Genomic DNA, 19381 nt, shown 5'->3' with positions numbered 1-19381 from the left:
ATAGAGAGAGGGAGTTAGGGAGAGGGAGAGAGAGGGAGAGATATAGATAGATAGATAGATAGATAGATAGATAGATAGATAGATAGATAGAGATACACAGAGAGAGGGAGTTAGAGAGAGGGAGAGATACAGAGCTAGATATATAGAGATAGATAGAGAGAGAGGGAGTTAGGGAGAGGGAGAGAGAGAAAGAGAGAGAGGGAGAGATATAGATAGATAGATAGAGATACATAGAGAGAGGGAGTCAGAGAGAGGGAGAGATACAGATAGCTAGATATATAGAGATAGATAGAGAGAGAGAGAGTTAGGGAGAGGGAGAGAGAGAAAGAGAGAGAGGGAGATATATAGATAGATAGATATATACAGATAAATAGAGAGAGAGGGAGTTAGAGAGAGGGAGAGAGAGAATGAGAGAGCGAGAGTTTGAGAGAGGGAGAGGGAGAGAGAGAATGAGAGAGAGAGAGTTTGAGAGAGGGAGAGAGAGAGAGGAAGAGAGAAGGTGGGGTATAGATATAGAGATAGATAGAGAGAGAGGGAGAGAGAGAGGGAAAGAGAGTTAGATAGAGGAAGAGAGAGAGAGAGAAAGAGAGAGGGAGGGAGATAGATAGATAGATACATAGAGAGATGGATAGAGAGGGAGTTAGAGAGAGGGAGAGAGAGAAATAGAGAGAGAGAGAGATAAATTGACTTATAGAGAGAGATAGAGAGAGTTAGAGAGAGGGAGATAGATAGATTGAGAGAGAGTGAGAGAGAGGGAGAGAGACAGATTGAGAGAGAGAGGAAGGGAGATATACATATAGAGAGAGAGAGAGTTAGAGAGAGGGAGAGAGAGAAATAAAGAGAGAGAAGGAGATAGATAGATGGAGAGAGAGTTAGAGAGAGGGAGAGAGATAGAGAAAGATAGAGAAGGAGATAGATAGATAGACATAGAGAGAGGGAGAGAGATAAATAAAGAGAGAGAAGGAGATAGATAGATAGACATAGAGAGAGATGGAGAGAGAGTTAGAGAGAGGGAGAGAGAGAAAGAGAGAGAGAAGGAGATAGATAGATAGACATATAGAGAGATGGAGAGAGGGAGAGGGACAGAGAAAGAGAGAGAAGGAGATCGATAAATAGATATATAGAGAGATGGAGAGAGAGTTAGAGAGAGGGAGAGAGATAGAGAAAGAGAGAGAGATAGAGGGAGATTTAGAGAGAGGGAGAGAGAAAGAGAGAGGGAGGGAGATAGATAGAGAATTAGAGAGAGGGAGAGAGAGATAGAGAGAGAGAAAGGGAGATAGATAGATAGACATATAGAGAGAGATAGAGAGAGAGTTAGAGAAAGGGAGAGAGAGAGAAAGGGAGATAGATAGATAGACATATAGAGAGAGATAGAGAGAGAGAGGAAGGGAGACAGATAGAAAGACATATAGAGAGAGGGAGAGAGATAGAGAGAGAGGAAGTTAGATAGATAGAAAGACATATAGAGAGAGATAGAGAGAGGGAGAGATAGATAGAAAGACATATAGAGAGAGATCGAGAGGGAGAGATAGATAGAAAGACATAGAGAGAGAGATAGAGAGAGGGAGAGATAGATAGAAAGACATATAGAGAGAGATCGAGAGGGAGAGATAGATAGAAAGACATATAGAGAGAGATAGAGAGAGGGAGAGATAGATAGAAAGACATATAGAGAGAGACAGAGAGGGAGAGAGATAGATAGACAGAGATAGATAGATAGATATATAGAGAGAGAGGGGGAGAGGGGGAGAGAGAGATCCATCTGTTGGCTGTTGCTACAGAAGGGAACGGAACGAAACCCCTTCTCCGACTACCGTCCCGTTCCTCGACGATCCGTCGTCCGTCTTGGCAATCCAATTTCTAATAGCGCAAACAGCGCAACTGCGCAAGTGTCGCCAACTCGAGACCCCCCCAATTGCGGGGACGAGGGAGGTGGGTTATATGCGCGATTTAGGGTTTTGGTGAAGTCCTCACCGCGCGTAATGGAGCTCTCTGCAGAGCCCGGCCTTGCGACTCCATGGAGCCAGATGCTTCAGAGGGAACCGCCCGCTCAGCCGGTCGGCAACTGCAACTCCAGCGACGGTGTCTCCGTCGCCGTTCTTGATGCTAATGCTATAGTCCACGGCACCAATATGTCTGGAATAGGCGATCGTTTTGTGACCGTTCATGAAGCTCTTGAAGAGGTGAAGGATCCTGTCTCTCGCCAGAGAATCTCTCTCCTGCCCTTCACAATCGAGACCATGGAGCCATCCACTGATGCCCTTAAGAAAGGTGATATTTTTATTCCTTAATTTCTTCAGTTCCTGAATTTCCTGTAAAAAACCCCATTTTTCTAGGTTTTTTGTTAATGCTCAATCATCCCATAATTTTTGGCGTATGGAATTGGTATCGATACGTCGTATTGTCCATCTTTTTTTCCCCGGGTGCTTTGAAGAAAGGTGATATTTTTTTGTTCCGTGACTCCTGTTCGTAATTTATTTCTATAAACTTCTTCCTGGGTTCCATGTCATTCTTCAATTGCGCCAGAAATTTTTACTTCGGAATCGGCATTGATTCATACGAATTGGTGTTTATATTCAATATCCCTTCTGGGATCATTGCTCTGAAAATTTTATTTTATTTTATTTTTACTTGTAGTTGCTGAGTTTGCGAGAGAAACTGGGGACCTGCAGACGTTATCAGATGTCGACATTAAGCTCATTGCTCTGACATATACCTTAGAATCACAGATTCATGGGACGGATCACCTGAAAAGGGCTCCCCCGCCCATAAAATCGGTCAATTTCAAATCTTTACCTGAATCAGAGATGCCCGGTTGGGGTTCCAATGTGCCAAACATAGAAGAATGGGAAGCTCTTGAACAGGCCGAGGATCAAGCCGCTAATGAATCTAGAATTCTCCCTCTGAAAGACCTGAATCTTAATGCCACCCCCGTGGATGAAGATTCTGGAATATCTGAGCAAATTGAAGAAGCGGTGCCCCCAAAAATCACTACAATGTCAACCCAAATCAAAGAGAAAAAGATGAGCAACAAGGTATTAGTTTCGGGAATCGATGCTTCTAACGGGGAGGATTTGGGTAACGAGGAAGATTGGCAACCTGCTGTTGGTCGGGGCTACCACAGAAGAAATTCAAGAAAAAAGGCGGATCTTCCAGATTTATCACATACTACCGAACAAATTACTACAATTAGTGAGCCAGATCTTTCCAGTGGATTCGAGAATATGTCCTTGGAAGAGAATGTGATGGATTCGAGCTTGGAGCCCACTTGCGGTTCTAAATCCAGCGTGGCTTGCGTAACAGCCGATTTTGCGATGCAGAATGTTATTCTACAGATGGGTCTTCGACTTTTGGCACCTAATGGAATGCAAATACGGCAGTTGCATAGGTCTGTCTGCTAGCCCCTTTATTTTTCTAGGTAACTTAATTTTTATGCTAGTTTCTTCGTTTTGATCTAAGTTTCCTCTCTCATGATTCAGGTGGGTGCTAAGATGCCATGCCTGCAACAAAATAACGTCAGAAATCGGCAGATTATTCTGTCCTAAATGTGGTAATGGCGGTACAATGCGCAAAGTCTCGATCACAGTCGGTGAAAATGAACTGGTTGTGGCATCTCGTCGGCCGCGCGTCAATCTTCGCGGCACCAAGGTATGTCTAATGAACTAATAATTGTATCTTTATCATAATTATGGTTCTCATTATGGTAATAATTGTATTGTTTGGTTCTGGTTAATGTAATAATAATAATGGTTATGATTATCGAATCCCTCTGAATATCGCTTTATTTTTCTAATATTGTCAAATGAACTAATATTTTATCTTAACTTTGGTGATGGAGAATTAGTATTCTTTCAAATATGGCAATTAGTTTTGGGCTGACTGATTTATTAAATTTGTGGGTATTCAGTTTTCCATCCCAATGCCTCAAGGCGGAAGAGACGGCATCTCCAAGAACTTGGTCCTGCGAGAGGACCAGATTCCTCGCGAGTATCTCTACCCCAAAGGGATGATGAAGAAGAAAAACGGCAAGAAACAGGTAAAATACAGTTCTGAAAAAATTACTCTGAAAATAAAATCCAAATAAACACTAGTCTGACTGGCGTTGACTTTTGTGCATGACATGCTGTCATAAAATTCCTCTGGCAATCAAGTTAAAATTAGCGCTTTTATTTTATCTCTCTGGTGAACCCCGTGTTGAAACAAGTTAAAAATAAAGGTCTCAAAAAACTGGCTATTATAAAAATTATTCGGGGATGCAACTAAAACAAGGAATTTTGTTGTATATCTCACTGGCTGACCGGTGTTGACTTTTTTTTGAACAGGAGGACTTGTTCTGTGCTGAGGACGTGTTTTCTCATGGGCCTGATAGAAGGGCTCCGGTCAAGCCGCCAGTGGGCAAGGCTGTTCTAGTTTTTACTGGTAAAATAAATCCCAATGACTCGCGCCACTCGCGTCGGCGCTAGTGTCACTAGAAGAAATATTGTTTTTTTTTGTTTTAGTTTTTACTAAACAAATATTGAGGCGATCAATTTTTTTTCTTGCTCTTGAGGTTAAAATTGATGGAAAATCCGTCAACTTGTTACACTATGTACGTTTGGGTCGTAAAGTAAGATCTTGGGAAGGCAGAGTTTGGACGGACAATCTAATTTCAAGAAAAATAACAAATGGTGGATTATTATTGGTAAAATCCGCCGTTCTTGTGAAATAATTGATTCGGGTATACGAAAATTTATGATGGAACCCGCCATTCTAAGTAAGAAGATTGATGAGGATACATTGAAATTAGAGTCTGTAAAGCGCTGGTATGAATTGTAAAAGACAACCATTAATAAATTAGAGTGTACACTTTTTATAAAAAGAAAATAGTTTTTTTTGTACCTTAAGATAAGAGGTTTGGTTTCATCTAAAGAGAAAATAAATAATCTTTGATAAATAAACGTAGAAGAAGTAAAAAATATAATTATCTTAAGAGATAATAAATTATCATTGATAATTAAGGTAGAAAATAAAAAAGTCATCACTAATAAATAAAGGCATGAAAAGTAAAAACAATTATTTACGTGCACTGTAAGATAAGGGGTTTGGTTTCATCTAAAGGGAAAATAAATACTCTCTAATAAATAAACGTATAAGAAGTTAAAAATATCAGTATCTTAAGAGATAATAAATTATCATTAATAATTAAGGTATAAAATAAAAGATCATCATTAATAAATAAAGGTATGAAAAGTAAAAACAACTATTAACGTGCACAAAAAAATATTCTTAGTGTGGCTGCTGGGATTCGAGCCCAGGTCTCCACGGCCACAACGTGGAATTCTCACCACTAAACTACAGCCACCATGTTGAAGAATAAGTTCATTCATAATTATTTACTGAACCATTAGGAACAAGATATATTTGGAAATTACCGCCAGGCATGGGGATTTACAGAGTGAAGATCAATCCAAAAAATTAAGAGGACAAGACAAGTTCAGCCCACGCGAGGGGCGATTCCTTGAGATCAGCCGCCGCAGAAGTGTCAATCCCATCCTCGAGCATCGCACAAATCTCCCGCATCGATGGTATCTTCGCCGGCTCCGATTGAATGCAGAGATTCACCGCATTGCATATCACTCGGAGATCGTCGTGTTTGAAGTACCTCAGCTCAGGATCCACCAAGTGGCACATCATGTCAGGTTTCTTCAAGTATTCCACCGCCTTCACCATCAAAAAAAAATTCTGTGGGAACCCGCCAAAATTTCAATTTTTAAAGATTTTTTGTGCTGTTTTTTGTTCTACGAGGCTTACCCAATTGACGAGCTTTCCTCGATCCTTGCAATAAGGCGGCCTCCCGCTCACGATTTCAAGCAACATAACTCCAAAAGCGATAGTGTTCTCGCGAACATCCGCGTGCTTCGTTTCAGACGAATCAGGAAAACGCTGGAAAGCCGCTCCAATTTTCCCTGATTTTGGGATCATCGATCTCCAGCTTTCAATATCCGCTAACTGCAAGTTCAATCGGAAATTGGAGTTTATTTCCTTCAATTTAGCATTTGAAACAAGAGAAATTTTGCTACCTTGGGAGAGAAATCCTCGGTAAGATAAACTGAACCTGAATTTAGGTCAGAAATAATAAAAGGCGGTTGCAGCTCGTTATGCAGGTGCCTGAGCCCTCTTGCAATACCAATTGCAATTCTCATTCTTTTGGTCCAATATAACTGGCTACCTTCGCCGTCTGATGTGAAGATCAACAGTAAATCAATCGGCCTTTTAAAAAAAAACTAACTTTTGATTATGCCAAGTTTCCTTACAATGAAGATGTTCGTATAGAGTTCCGTTTGATGCATACTCAAAGACGAGCATCCTTGTGAAAGGACAGTCCTCTCTACAATAACCGATCACCTTTGAAACATTCTCATGGTTTGTTCGAGCCAAGTCTGCCACCTGAAGATAGAAATTGGTCGTTTGATTATTACTTCTAAAAGCTGTCTCAAAAACTTTTAAATTTTTTCCGGGGATGTACCTTTTTTTGAAAAAGAAGTTCATGGCAGGGTTCCCAGTCATTTATCGAGGCGATGAGAGATATAACTGCAATTTCAGGACCATCCTTCATGATTCCTTTATAGAGTATGATATCCGGGGAAGAACCGATGATGTTGCTAAAGTCTTCACAAGCAATTTCAAGCTGCTGTCGACTAAACGCCGGTGCATGTTTGATCAAGGCGCCATCTAAACAAAAGAAGTTACTAGCTTAGTTATTATTCCATTGATTCAAACAAGAGAGACAAATGTTACGAGAATAACAGCTAACTTACCGAGTGACATGAGCATTGAATCTCTTGATTTTATTGTTTTCTTCCAGCGGGCTATTAGCAAAGACTTGGCTTTGAATTTTCTAATGGCCGTGTAAATTGACATTATCATGAACGCAGCGACAACAACACCAGTGAAAATCTCTAGAATTAAAAGCCACACGGGTTGCCCAGATTTCCCACGGTCCAACTTCTCTTCGATCGGCCTTCCTTCTGTCAATTTACTCCCACTGTAAGTCTCTTCTTGGTGTTTGGCTGCATAAATTGTTAAAACTTTATTATTATAAAACTTAATCGGTAAAATTAAGCTTTTACACAAATAAAGAACAAGAAGTACCGCATTGCTGTGCTGAGCGCTGAAGGACGGATTCCTCCTGCATGCAATTTCCTTGGAAACCATCTCTGTATTAGAAAGAAAATTATTTCTTGGAACCAATTTGACGGAAATAGGAGAATTAGCCAACAGTCTTGGTGTATATTTTAAACCTTGGAAGATAGCTGAGGCAAGAAGGGACTTTCCCAACGAGAAAATTGTACGAGATGTTTAGAAATTCAAGCTGCCGTGAGAGACACAGTCTTGAGCCTTCATGTCTAATGCGAGGATGAACAAAAATTAATAATGTAAACAAGTCTGGAAATTAAGCAATGGATGATCACTTACAGGACAGAAGAAATAGATCCGTCAAGCTTGTTCTTGTCTAATCGAAGTTCAACCAGGTTCGAGAAATTCCAAATCTCAACTGGGATCTTCCCGGTCAGAGCGTTGGCCCGAAGATTGCTAAAAAGAACGATTTTCAATGAGGAACGATCGAGAACAAAAGCCAGAAACGCGCAAGAGAAAGGTGTTGATCAGGTACATTTTAGTGATTTTGTCCAAGTTTTTTATTTCTTGGGGAATGGGACCAGAGAACCGATTTCTGCTCAGATCCAGTGCCGTCAGCCTCTTCAGCTTACCAATTTCTCTTGGAATGACGCCGCGGAACGAGTTTCCTCGTAGAATTCTGAACAAGAATTCGCCAAATGGATCAGAATCTGCGCAGAAATATGGATACTTAAAGATTGAAGCAATGAATCGTATTTACAATTCTTCGAGGAACAAGAGCGAGCCGAGTTCGGGAGCGAGGAACCCTTCCAAGGACGAATTCGAGACGTTCCTGAAAAAGAAGCCTCCGGAGCTATGAGAATATGTTTGTATTTGATCTGTATTGTAGAAAACGTTCAGAAAAAAAGCTGTTCTTCACAGATTTTTGCTTCATTCTTAGGGATTGCGAGAAATCAAAAACTTACAAAGAGATGACATGATCGCCGTTCCCGGAGCAGATAATGCCGGTCCAGCTGCACGGATCGTCTTCATCCGGATCCCAATCAGATAAACGGGAGCTCGGATCTTCGAAGATCGCTTTCTTGAACTGTTTCAGAGCAAAAACTGCGAAAAAAAAACCTCCCAGGTCAAATTCCCCCACAACCGCGAGCGAGAATCAACAACCTAGATCTGGAAAAACCAAAAAAACCTCACCTTCTTCGTCGATCGCAGACTGACAACAAGGCAAGAACAGAAGTCCGAACAGCAGCCACCGAATCCCCATCAACATTAACCTCTATCGGGAAGGCGACGGTAGGTGAATCACAGAAAACATGGAAAACTAGAGAGAAAGCGCAGATCTTGGCAAGTACGTCGAAATTAACAGCCGCCACCTCCAAGTCCGAGAATTGAAATCTTCCATGGCGGAAAAATCCGGCAGCGGGCACCAAATTTTCGCGCCCACAGGTCAGCAGTAGCCTCGCGAGAACGACGGGAAGAGATCAAAAGAGATTGACCTCATCCTTTGCTCCGCCGCAACAGTGATTGTGAAAGCTAGCGAGCGAGCAAGAGCGGTAGTTTGAGAGAGACGGAAGCGAGGAGAGAGAGATAGAGATAGAGATAGAGAGCGACAGAAGCGAAAGGTACAGATAGAGACCGAAGAGAGAAAGATAGAGATACAGGTAGAGAGAGAGAGTGACAGATGAGAGAAAGAGATAGAGAGACAGAGACAGAAGAGGGACATATAGAGATAGAGAAATAGACAAAGGAGAGAGAGATAGAGATAGAGACGTAAGAGAAGAAATAAATAGAGAGAAAGAGAAAGAAAGAAAGATAAATAAAAGAAATGCAGAGAGAAGGATGGATAAATCAAAGAAAATCAGAGAGAGAAAGAAATATAGATAGAGATAGAAGAGTGGAAGATAGAGTAGAGAAAGAGACATAGGAGAGAGAGACACAGAAGGAGATAGAAGAGTGAAAGATAGAGATAGAGAAAGAGACATAGGAGAGAGAGAGACACAGAAAGAGATATAGAAGAGTGAAAGATAGAGATAGAGAAATAGACAGGAGAGAGCGATAGCGATAGAGAAAGAGACGTAAGAGAAAAATAAATAGAGAGAAAGAGAGAGAGAGAGAGAGACAGAAGAAAGAAATATGGATAAATAAATGGAAAGCAGAGAGAGAAATATAGATGAATAAAAGAAAAGCAGAGAGAGAAAGATAGATAAATAAAAGAAGAGCAGAGAGAGAAAGATAGATAAATAAAAGAAAAGCAGAGAGAGAGAGATGGATACATAAAAGAAAAGCAAAGAGACAGCTAGACAGAAGAGAGAAAGAAAGAGATAAATAAAAGAAAGACAGAGAGGGAGAGAGACAGAGAGAGAAGTATAGAGATAGAAAGACAGAGAGAGGCTGAGAGAGATGTAAAGATAGAGAGAGGCGAAGGGAGAGAACGAGGCGCAGTGTTTCTCTCGGGCGGACGCCCACAAAAGTCATCCGGTGATTTAATATTTCACCATAACTCACAGGGAGGAGAGAGAAACTAAAGTCACATATATATATATATATATATATATAGAGAGAGAGAGAGAGAGAGAGAGATGAATCCCACGTCTACATGATGGGAGATAAACCTTCTCCTCCATCCACGATCATAATTCACAAGTCCATAACTTCGAGAATCATCCTCGATGGGTCTTCCCCCGGCGCGCGCCCGGGTTCGCCGGCATGGGCTTTCTCGCGGCGAGTCGCTCCAGTTCTGCGGGGGAGAAGGGCGGGGGAAGAAGGCAGGGCTCGGCCGCGGAGGGAGCTTCGACCAAGGACTCCGCCATGAACGCCTTCTCCACTCCCGTCGAGTTGCAGATCATCCGCTCGGGACAGTACTCTTCCGCCCCCCCCGGCTTGCTGGGTTGAAACCGCAGCAGCTTCGCGTACTCGGTTAGCAGGTGGAGCATGTAGTCGTAGACGCGCTCCATCTTCAGCTGCTCCGCCGCGAACTTGCTCCCCTCTTTTCCCATCTCCTGCGCCTGGTTAGAGAGAGAGAGAGAGAGATGACGGTGCCGCAGGTGAAAGGAAAGTCAAGGAGAAAGAGCGTGTTCACCACAAAGGAGAGAGAAAAAGGAAGAGAGGTGAAGAGAGAAAGAAAGAGACGAGATATAATGAAAGGAGCAAGAGAGAAAGAGAAGAGAGAGTGAGAGAGGGAAAGAGAGAGAAACGCGAGGAATAGAGAGTGAGAGAAAGAGAAGAGTAAGAGAGGAAAAGAAGAGAGAGAGAGTAAGAGACTACGAGAGGAAAAAAGAGTGAATGACTGAGAAAGAGGAGAGAGAGAAACAAACAGTGAGTCAGTGACTGAGTGCGGAGGGAAGAGAGAGAGAGAAACATTGATTGACTGAGTGCGAAAGAGGAGAGAGAGAAAAAAAGAGACGCAAAAGACATGACGAGAGGTCGAGAGCGCAGACGAGAAGAGAGAGAGATCGGGAGAAGAAAAGAGATCCAGTGCGAGAGATGGACCACATAGAGAGAGAGGACAGAAATTATGAGAGCAAAAGAGAGAAGATAACAAAATAGATATTTTGGAGTCAAGCTGCAAAGACTGACTCTATGATTGTGACTGCGAAGAAAACTGGGTGTATTGTGGAATAAATGACACTAATGAGTGCGCTATTTAAATTTAAGGAAGATTCGGGTTAGATTTTCAACACGGTAGAGCCATCAGGTCTCCATCCGCCGGATAAGATCGGAGGCTTCTACGCAACTTCCGAGTTAATGCGTATCTAGATTCCCTTAATGCTCATCATGAGAGCGTTGAATCTTTTATCCACCATTAATGAGTGAGAGAACACGATTGAAAAACAAAGTGTCACGTGAGGGAGCGAAACGAAGCACGAATTCAAGAGACAAATCCCATGACAGAGAGAGATGTGCAAATAGCGCAAATGTGTGTGTGTGAGAGAGAGAGAGCGACGGATGGGGTGCCAATGAGAAAGAAAGAGAGAGAGCGACGGATGGGGTAGCAATGAGAAAGAAAGAGAGAGAGATGACCCATGAGAGAGAGAGAGCGGGCAGGACCAAGCACGAATGAGAAAAATAGAGATGACCCATGAGAGAGTGAGAGGACGTGTGAAAGACAAATGACTCGTGATAGAGAGAGAGAGAGAGAGAACGCGAGAAAGACAAATGACTCATGATAGATAAATTATAAAAAGAAAGAACGCGTGAAAGACAAATGACTCATGATAAATAGGGGTTGAATCACCAAATGTCACGAACTTTCCCCGTTGCTCACCGAATGTCATTTGAAAATTATCACGGTGTGTCACGAGGCTTGGCCGCCGGTGACGTGGACGATGACATAGGTGCCACGGGTGAAGCCGAGCCTTGTCATCGGCCATGTCATCGTCCACGTCACCAGAAGCGAAGTAGGGGCTCCGATTCTGGCGCTTTTGGCGATTTTGGCTGGATCTTGGCGATTTGGGTGGATCAAGAAGACGAAGAAGATTTCGCCGTTTTTTTTTTTTTGTCTTGGATTTCTTTCTGCAATTGATCGCTGAGAAATGAAGAATCGAGGATGTTATATCCCCTATTCTTCATCGTGAATCTGAGAATGGGGATTTCGATAGCGATTTTTTTGATCGAAACCCTTTCTTTGGTGAGCACCGTGAACAGAAGAAAAAGAAGATTGCGATCAAAAGAGTGTTACGAGGATTTTGATCGGAAGATTTTGATCGGGAGAAGAAGGAGAAGAAGAGGAAGAAAATAAGAAGAAGGAGAAGAGGAAGAAAAGAAGAAGGAGAAGAGGAAGAAGAAAGGGAATCCATTTATCTTTCTATCCATCTTTCTTATCCTCTTCTATCAATCCTCTTCTTATCATCTTTATACAACTATACCTGCATCAATCTCACCGCATCTGCTTCTCTCTTACCCAACAATCTTTCTCCACCTGTATCCCCAATTCTTCATTTCTCAGCGATCAATCGCAGAAAGAAATCCAAGACAAAAAAAAAACGGGCGAAATCTTACCGCAGAGATCCACCCAAATCGTCCGGAAATCTTCTTCGTCTTCTTGATCCACCCAAATCGCCAAGATCCAGCCAAAATCGCCAAAAGCGCCAGAATCGGAGCCCCTACTTCGCTTCTGGTGACGTGGACGATGACATGGCCGATGACAAGGCTCGGCTTCACCCGTGGCACCTATGTCATCGTCCACGTCACCGGCGGCCAAGCCTCGTGACACACCGTGATAATTTTCAAAATTTTGTGACATACGGTGACATGACATACGGAGAGCAACGGGGAAAGTTAGTGACATTTAGTGATTCAACCCCTGATAAATAAATAGAAGAAAGAACGAGAGAAAAACAAATGACTCATGATAGAGAGAGAACGAGTGAAAAACAAATGACTCGTAATAGAGAGAGAACGAGTGAAAGACCAACGAGTGGCAATGACTCATGATAGAGAGAGAACGAGTGAAAAACAAATGACTCATGATAGAGAGAGAACGAGTGAAAAACAAATGACTCACGATAGAGAGAGAACGAGTGAAAGACAAACAAATGACTCATGATAGAGAAAGAGAGATTGGAGATAGAGGAACGCCCAGAAAGAAGAGAGAGAGAGAGAGAGAGAGAGAGAGAGAGAGAGAGAGAGAGAGAGAGAGAGAGAGAGGGTACCTTCTGTTGGTGCGCGTTACCCCATCGGACGGCGAACTCGATAGAACGGCACTTGTCGTCGTCTCTGACAGGCCAGTAGTGCTGCCCCGGAAATAGACCCCGCGAGAAGAAGTCGTAATACCGCGGCTTCACCAATAACGTAAGCGAGTCGCACGCCAAGATATACTTCTCGCTCACCGACCAAGCCGAACCTTCTATATAAATCTTGTACCTGTTCCACAACAAAACACACCCAATTCTCATCAAGAACGTCATCGAGAACGTCATCGTCAACGGCCTCGTCACCTGTGTAGACACTGACGGGCTAGGTTGGATCCCTTGAACCCACGTAGCGTCTCCCCTCTCCAATCCTGCATCGTCGCCTCAAAATTCAAATAATCATTCGTTTCGCAACATGCAATCTAGTAGTAAATAATTTATTATTACCTGAGCGTAAATCCGAGCTTTCCAGTCATGAGCAGCAGACACGTTGCAGCGAAGAAGATCTTGTCGTGTTTCTGCGACGTAAGGGTTCCCCTTCCAGTACGCGTAAGGCTCCCTGTCAGCCCACTTCGTCTTCGCATTTCCCTCCAAGATCTCCTCCAGCAAAGTCTCCCATGGCCGTATATTGATCTCCGGCCTGCAAAGAAATCCTAATCTGTCACGGGAGTATAAATTAAATTAATTGTCGTAGAGTATTAGCTATCACTTAATCACTAGGAATTTGATTCATCTTCGACGGTTTAGGGATTAATATATTGAATTTAGTGTGAGTTTTAATTAAAGATGACGATATAATTTATGGAGTAAAGAGGATAAATAAGAGACAGTCCAGTTTCCTTGGAGATAACCCCCTTGACCCTTTCAACGAAACGAGAAAGATCGACAGAAGAGGGAGAGACGAGAAACAGAGAGATAAGTGGGAGAAAGAGAGAAAAAAATGAGAAATAGATAAGACACAGAGAGAGAAATTGATAAGGGAGCGAGAGAGAGAAACTTGCAAGGGAGATAAGAGAGCGAAAAAGAGAGAGATAAGAGGGACGCGAAAGAGAGAGATAAGAGGGACGAGAAAGATAGAGAGAGAACGCAAAAGAGAGAGATAAGAGAGACGAGAAAGAGAGAGATAAGAGAGACGAGGAAGAGAGAAATAAGATAGACGGAGAGAGAGATAAGGGTGAAAGAGAGAGATACACGTAAAGGAGAGAGAGATGAGAGAGATGAGAGTGAAACGTGAAAGAAACAGAAAAAGGAGAGAGAGATAAGAGAGACGAGAAAGAGAGATAAGAGAGAGAGAGAGAAAGAGTGAAACGTGAAAGAAACAGAAAAGGGAGAGAGAGAGAGAGAGAAACGTGAAAGGCGAGAGATAAGAGAGAGATGAGCAACGAAAGAGAAACGAGAGAGAGATAAGAGACGACAGAGAAACGTAAAACGAGAGAGATAAGAGAGAGATAGACGAGCAATAAGAGCGAGAAAGATGAGAAACGAGAGCGAAGAGATTTGAGAAACGACAGATAATGATAACGAGATGAAAAACGAGAGAGAGAGAGAGACGAAAAAAAGAACATCGCTAATATGTTCTTGATCTCTGATTGTGCGAAGAGATACTCAAAAAAGACCATCCCTGATTCAAGGCAACTGTTCCTAACGCTACGATTTAAATGTTCTTGATCTCTACATTGCCTACTTCTAGAATTCAATCATCGCTAAAAAAACCAATGCAAGATCAACCAGAGAGCAGTAGAAATGACGTACCAGCCCCAGAAAGACCAGTCGGGGAAGACGATGTCCAGAGTTGAGTCGTCGCCGCAGTAGCGGAAGAGAGGCGGCGGCGCCGCCGCGGTCTTTCGAATGACCGGCCAGTCAACGCAGTCAAACATCAGGTCAAGGTCGGGCACCCGGTCAGGGTACCTCCTCAGAAGCTGGAGAATTCCCCAGATGGTGAAGACGTCTCTGCTCTGGAAGGACTTCCTGTACCGTTCGATGTAGATCCGACCGCTGATAATCACCAGGCGAAAGCTGGCCGTCCTCCGGGCCCGCTCCACCATCTCCTTCGTGATCCCCGTGGCCCGCCATGGCCGGAGATCCTCGTGAATCCAACGGTAGTAGAATGGACACGTGGACAGAGGCTTCTGGATCTTGAAGGGAAATGATGGCGGCGTTGCACGGCAGAGGTGACCTTCAGAGCAGATCAATGGCGGCCATGGCGGCGATCTCGTGATTGTTTCCGCTTTCGCCGTTTCTTCCGTGTTTCTTCTCATCATTGCCTGGCAGGATGAGAATTAACATGAATCAGTTACACTCCGCGGAGGATTGAAATCAGAGAATAATCGATGAATTGCAACGCAAAAAGAAATGGATGAGATTAATGATGATCTTGATGCATATTAAGTCCGTTTTCAGTTCAGATTTTTCAGCAGAAGACGTACAATGGTTATCCAGCAGGAGGAGACGAAGGCTAGAGCGAGAACGATGCAGAAGAGCAGCTGAGGCGGTGTGTAGGAGCTCGGGAAAACTGAAGAACATGAACCGTCGATCTTCTTCGTCCGACCGAACCGCCGGAAAAGCTCCGAAGTTAGGGCAAAATTCCGCTCCGGCATGCTTCTATTCTCAACTCGAAATCCAAATCAAATTTAGGCATGGAATTCATCAGAAATCCACCAAAATTAAGAAACTAAGATCAAACTGAAAACTCGGATTACTCGGATCTTACTCGCGGTTCGCGTTCTTCGGGAATTTTCGCTCATTCAGCGATGAACGAGGATCTTTCTCAGGAATCCTCGTGAAGAACTACACCATACCAGAAGAGATCTGTGTTGAATTCCTTAGCAGAGAGGTCTCCGATCGCGAATCACGCAAGCGAAAATAGAAGAAACTAGAGGAAATTGCATGCAATCACCTTCTTCGTCGCAATCTGAACATCTCCGACCTGCTCCTCTGCTCTCCACTGAGCCACGCATGGCTCTGTCATGGCATCGTCGGCCACGAAGCAAGAATATTACTGCACAACAGTGGAGATTTCGATTTCTATTGACCGTCCGATGAAGAATGACCGGTGGATACTCCTTGCGCGGTCACCTGTTCGTCATCTTTTTGAATCACGTCTTAATGTGGTCCTTCTTTACTCGAATTGGTCGTCGGTTTGACTCTTTTCCTGCGGTAGTAATCTGCTCTAGCGGAACACCATAACAGCTTCTTTCATCGTCCGCCCCGAAGAGGCTTAAGGACCGTCCGATGCGGGATGAACGGTAGGGGCTCCGTGCACGTTCACCTGTTCGTTATCCTTTTAAAGTAGGTTTAATATGGTCCACGTTTTGGGACTTTGGTTTGACTTTTCAGAGGCGGACGTTAAGCTGCTCCGGCGGAACATGGCAACAATTTCAGTCACGGTATAAATACAGCGTTCTTCGGGGGGAGATGGAAATGAAACAGATTCCGCGGCGATGTCTCAGGTGAGTACTAATCATAGCTTGATTTCTTCGCGATCGATTATATATTTTTAGATCTGCGAAGCGATGATCTGTTACTTTTGATTTCCTCGTTTGCTATCAGGCGGAGCTGAAGCTGATCGTTAAGGTTCCTGGAATGATGGACGAGACGTCTAAGCAGAAAACAATTGAAACCGTCGCTGCAATTTATGGTACCGAAATGGTTAAGATTAGTCTCTTGTCGCGCTTCCTTTTGTCTTCTTCTGGATCAATAACAGAGATCAGTTACTGGTGATTTTGAATTATTCAACGATCTCCTTTGAGTCGTTATTTTCGTTGTATTAGGAGTCGATTCGATCGCAGCGGATCTCAAGGAAAGCAAGGTCACCATCATTGGAAAGATCGATGTCGTGGAGGTAGCCAAGAAGTTGAAGAAGTTCGGATCAGTGGAAATTGTGTCAGCTGGTCCAGCCAAAGAAGAAAAAAAAGGATGATAAGAAATAACACAGTAATCTCCTTCCCCAGGAATTACTCTTTCAGCATTACCCTTTGTCTTCACCGCACAATTTAAAAAATAAAATATGCCACGGTTCTGCCCTCCTTCCTCCTAAATTCCTTGTGATAGTAGTTTTTTTTCTTTCATTTTTCTTCTTTGACTTTGATATTGACATTGACTAATCAACAATACTGTACGGGGACCAGACTGAACATTATGTTAGACTTAGATCTTTGATAAAATTCTGGACCAGATCGGGCCCGTCAGACCCTACTTAGAGCAGTCCCTCTCTAATGAAAATGGATCATGTGTAGGGATTGACTCATTCCATTTCAGATTTTTTTAGTAAATCATAAGGCAAGTTTCAGGAACTAATCTTTTAATAATTTAAGCTCCTTACACATTGATTATTAGTTAAATATATTTTTAAAATCTTTAAAATTGTTAGGTCATGGGTTATTTTCATATGGCTAGTTTACTAAGTAATATGTTACAATTGTTAAGTCAGCCCATTAAATTAAATACTAACATACGGAATGTCCGTCCAATATCCCTCCGATATCTGGTATCGGACATTCGATATCCGGTATCCTGAAAAAATCAAGGACGGGGTCTGATATCAGATATCAGACGGATTTGTCTGGCAGGTGTAAATGGATATCGGAGACGGATATCAAAAGGGTAGGGACGAGGCGGATATCAGATATCGATATCCGGATATCATAACTGGTATTCGGATATCGATATCCGGAATCAAGAGAAAAAATCGGTATTGATCATCATTTTAGATGATTTATGTTAACAACACCATGTGTTTTGTAATATATATCCTACCTCATTCCATATGTACAGCTATAAATTTTTGTTTTCTTCCAGATGGGACAATAGGATTCAGAGTTTACCGAATCCTATTGTCCCATATGAAAGAAAACAGAAAATTTGAACTGTATATATTAAACGAGGTAGGATATATATTAAATGATTTACTAAAGTATTTAATATATGAATACTATATTATTACCTCGTTTAATACGTAATATATTTAATAAATATATACTATATACAACTCAATATTTTTGTTTTCTTCCATATGGAATAATAGGATTCAGATTTTAATGTTAAACGCTGAATCTTGTTATCCCATATGGAAGAAACAAAAAGTTTGAGCTGTATAAATTAAATGAGCTACTTGATAACATAGAAAGTTCTCTTTTTACTCGCTGGCCCACGTGTTTCCTCTCCAAACTGTTGCACGACGAAAATTAAATTATATTTTTACAACCCTTCTATGTTAAATATCAAAGTCTAATATCCAACTCCAATATCCGATACCGTCATCCTCCTTGAGAGACGAAGGCGGATGTTTTCTTCGATATCCAATATTAGTATTCGATCGAGACGGATACTGATAGCGGATATCGGTATTATAGCAACTGATATCCAATATCGATATCCGACATATGGATATCGGAAAAAATGGATACCAAAAATTTGATTTTCGGTATCCAGTACAGCATCCGTCCCGATACCGTAATCTGATGTCAATATCGGGACGGGCGATCCCTAATTGATGAATGAGGTAATATTTAAGACTTCACTCTCTTGTAGTAATGCACTATTATTAGTTGATTATTTTAAAATTTAATCACGAGTTATCCATTCTTGAATGTACTACAAATAATGATAGGTACAAATAAGTTTGTTTTCAAAACTCTTATGTCATGATTTTTTTGTGCACTATGTAGTGAGTAATATATTACAAATGATGGATATTATGTGGCCATCAAGCCAATCACCCTACCATGTATATTTAAGTCCATTGAATAAAATATTTACGTCCATTATTATTCCGTGTGATGTGTATAATGAAGTTCATGAATATGTGCAATGACTCAGTGAATTATGATAATATCATAACACAGTGATCACTAGTCTTTAAACATGTATTCTAAATATTCATCTTCGATGTATAGTTGATACGGACATCGAATTATCCAGATAGAATAACACTAATTGATCCTACTTATACGATAGATATTGGTGATCTTGTGGTTATTACTTTGGTGACACTAAGGACATATAGTGGGTACTCTTTGGAGAAATGTTAATTCAAGTCATGGTTGTATAAGTGATCCACTGACCTAAGACACCAAGGACATCTCATGAGTGGATGACTACATTTTGACTATGACTTACGAGCCTCTAATCATGGAATTCAAATAAGTTATAGCTCGGATGTAGTAAGCGTTGGGTTCTAGGGGCCTTGACTTGGATGCGCAGCGGAAGTCTTTTGCGAATCGAACGGCATCAACAAAAACATTGAAACGGTGTACCTTGCACGAATCTCATTCGTGATTTCTTCGATCCTGGAGCGAGATGAGTCGAGCTGCTCAAGTGTGCAGCCTCTAGACGTATCCATGCGGTCCTCGGCGCGTCGGATCTCCTTCTTCTCGTTGACGAGCCCCGTTCTTTCTCCGTCGACGTCGTTACGTCGTCCTGATCACATCAGGGATGGAGAGGGGGTGTGGGGAGAGTGGAGAAGAAGGGGAAAGGCCCCTGAACAATTCTGGCCTGGGTGAATTTCGTTCAGGGCCTTCCCCTATTTATACTAAGTGGGTATTTTTCATAAAAACCCCCAAAACTTAAGTATATCTTCCAACGTCCAAAAGACCATTTGCGTGTGACCCTCTAGGCCCATGTATCAGTCTAGTTAA

General features: G+C 42.2%; 4 protein-coding genes and 1 non-coding gene across 5 annotated transcripts; 2 read left to right on the top strand and 3 right to left on the bottom strand.

The window, feature by feature from the left end:
- The first annotated feature begins 1875 nt into the window (after nucleotides 1-1875).
- LOC144700002 (RNA-binding NOB1-like protein) lies at nucleotides 1876-4529 on the top strand. The gene is made up of 5 exons (XM_078571365.1): nucleotides 1876-2271; nucleotides 2638-3388; nucleotides 3480-3648; nucleotides 3908-4036; nucleotides 4323-4529. Exons 1-5 carry the CDS (start codon nucleotides 1983-1985, stop codon nucleotides 4461-4463), a joined length of 1479 nt encoding a protein of 492 aa, XP_078427491.1. The 5' UTR covers nucleotides 1876-1982; the 3' UTR covers nucleotides 4464-4529.
- Nucleotides 4530-5269: 740 nt separating this feature from the next.
- Nucleotides 5270-5341, bottom strand: TRNAH-GUG (transfer RNA histidin (anticodon GUG)). Its single transcript has one exon. It is a non-coding gene; the product is annotated as a tRNA-His (tRNA).
- Nucleotides 5342-5345: 4 nt separating this feature from the next.
- Nucleotides 5346-9198, bottom strand: LOC144700000 (putative LRR receptor-like serine/threonine-protein kinase At1g63430). Its single transcript, XM_078571362.1, has 13 exons — nucleotides 8311-9198; nucleotides 8082-8220; nucleotides 7877-7948; nucleotides 7652-7795; nucleotides 7456-7572; nucleotides 7281-7385; nucleotides 7132-7196; nucleotides 6798-7049; nucleotides 6506-6711; nucleotides 6294-6426; nucleotides 6060-6217; nucleotides 5791-5988; nucleotides 5346-5700 (listed from the first exon to the last, which is right to left on the bottom strand). The coding sequence occupies exons 1-13, from the start codon at nucleotides 8384-8386 to the stop codon at nucleotides 5455-5457; spliced, it is 1911 nt and encodes a 636-aa protein (XP_078427488.1). The 5' UTR covers nucleotides 8387-9198; the 3' UTR covers nucleotides 5346-5454.
- Nucleotides 9199-9627: 429 nt separating this feature from the next.
- Nucleotides 9628-15696, bottom strand: LOC144700001 (uncharacterized). The gene is made up of 8 exons (XM_078571363.1): nucleotides 15643-15696; nucleotides 15457-15533; nucleotides 15173-15347; nucleotides 14499-15010; nucleotides 13194-13386; nucleotides 13053-13117; nucleotides 12768-12978; nucleotides 9628-10121 (listed from the first exon to the last, which is right to left on the bottom strand). The coding sequence occupies exons 3-8, from the start codon at nucleotides 15341-15343 to the stop codon at nucleotides 9777-9779; spliced, it is 1497 nt and encodes a 498-aa protein (XP_078427489.1). The 5' UTR covers nucleotides 15344-15347; nucleotides 15457-15533; nucleotides 15643-15696; the 3' UTR covers nucleotides 9628-9776.
- Nucleotides 15697-16082: 386 nt separating this feature from the next.
- On the top strand, nucleotides 16083-16768 carry LOC144700003 (heavy metal-associated isoprenylated plant protein 39-like). The gene is made up of 3 exons (XM_078571366.1): nucleotides 16083-16195; nucleotides 16296-16383; nucleotides 16517-16768. The coding sequence occupies exons 1-3, from the start codon at nucleotides 16187-16189 to the stop codon at nucleotides 16663-16665; spliced, it is 246 nt and encodes an 81-aa protein (XP_078427492.1). The 5' UTR covers nucleotides 16083-16186; the 3' UTR covers nucleotides 16666-16768.
- Nucleotides 16769-19381: the final 2613 nt, after the last annotated feature.

Source organism: Wolffia australiana, chromosome 2 (assembly GCF_029677425.1).
Source record: "Wolffia australiana isolate 7733 chromosome 2, ASM2967742v1".
In the NCBI taxonomy this organism is placed as follows: Eukaryota; Viridiplantae; Streptophyta; class Magnoliopsida; order Alismatales; family Araceae; genus Wolffia; species Wolffia australiana.
Note: the sequence above shows the minus strand (reverse complement) of the source record. Positions and strands in the feature narration are given on the sequence as shown.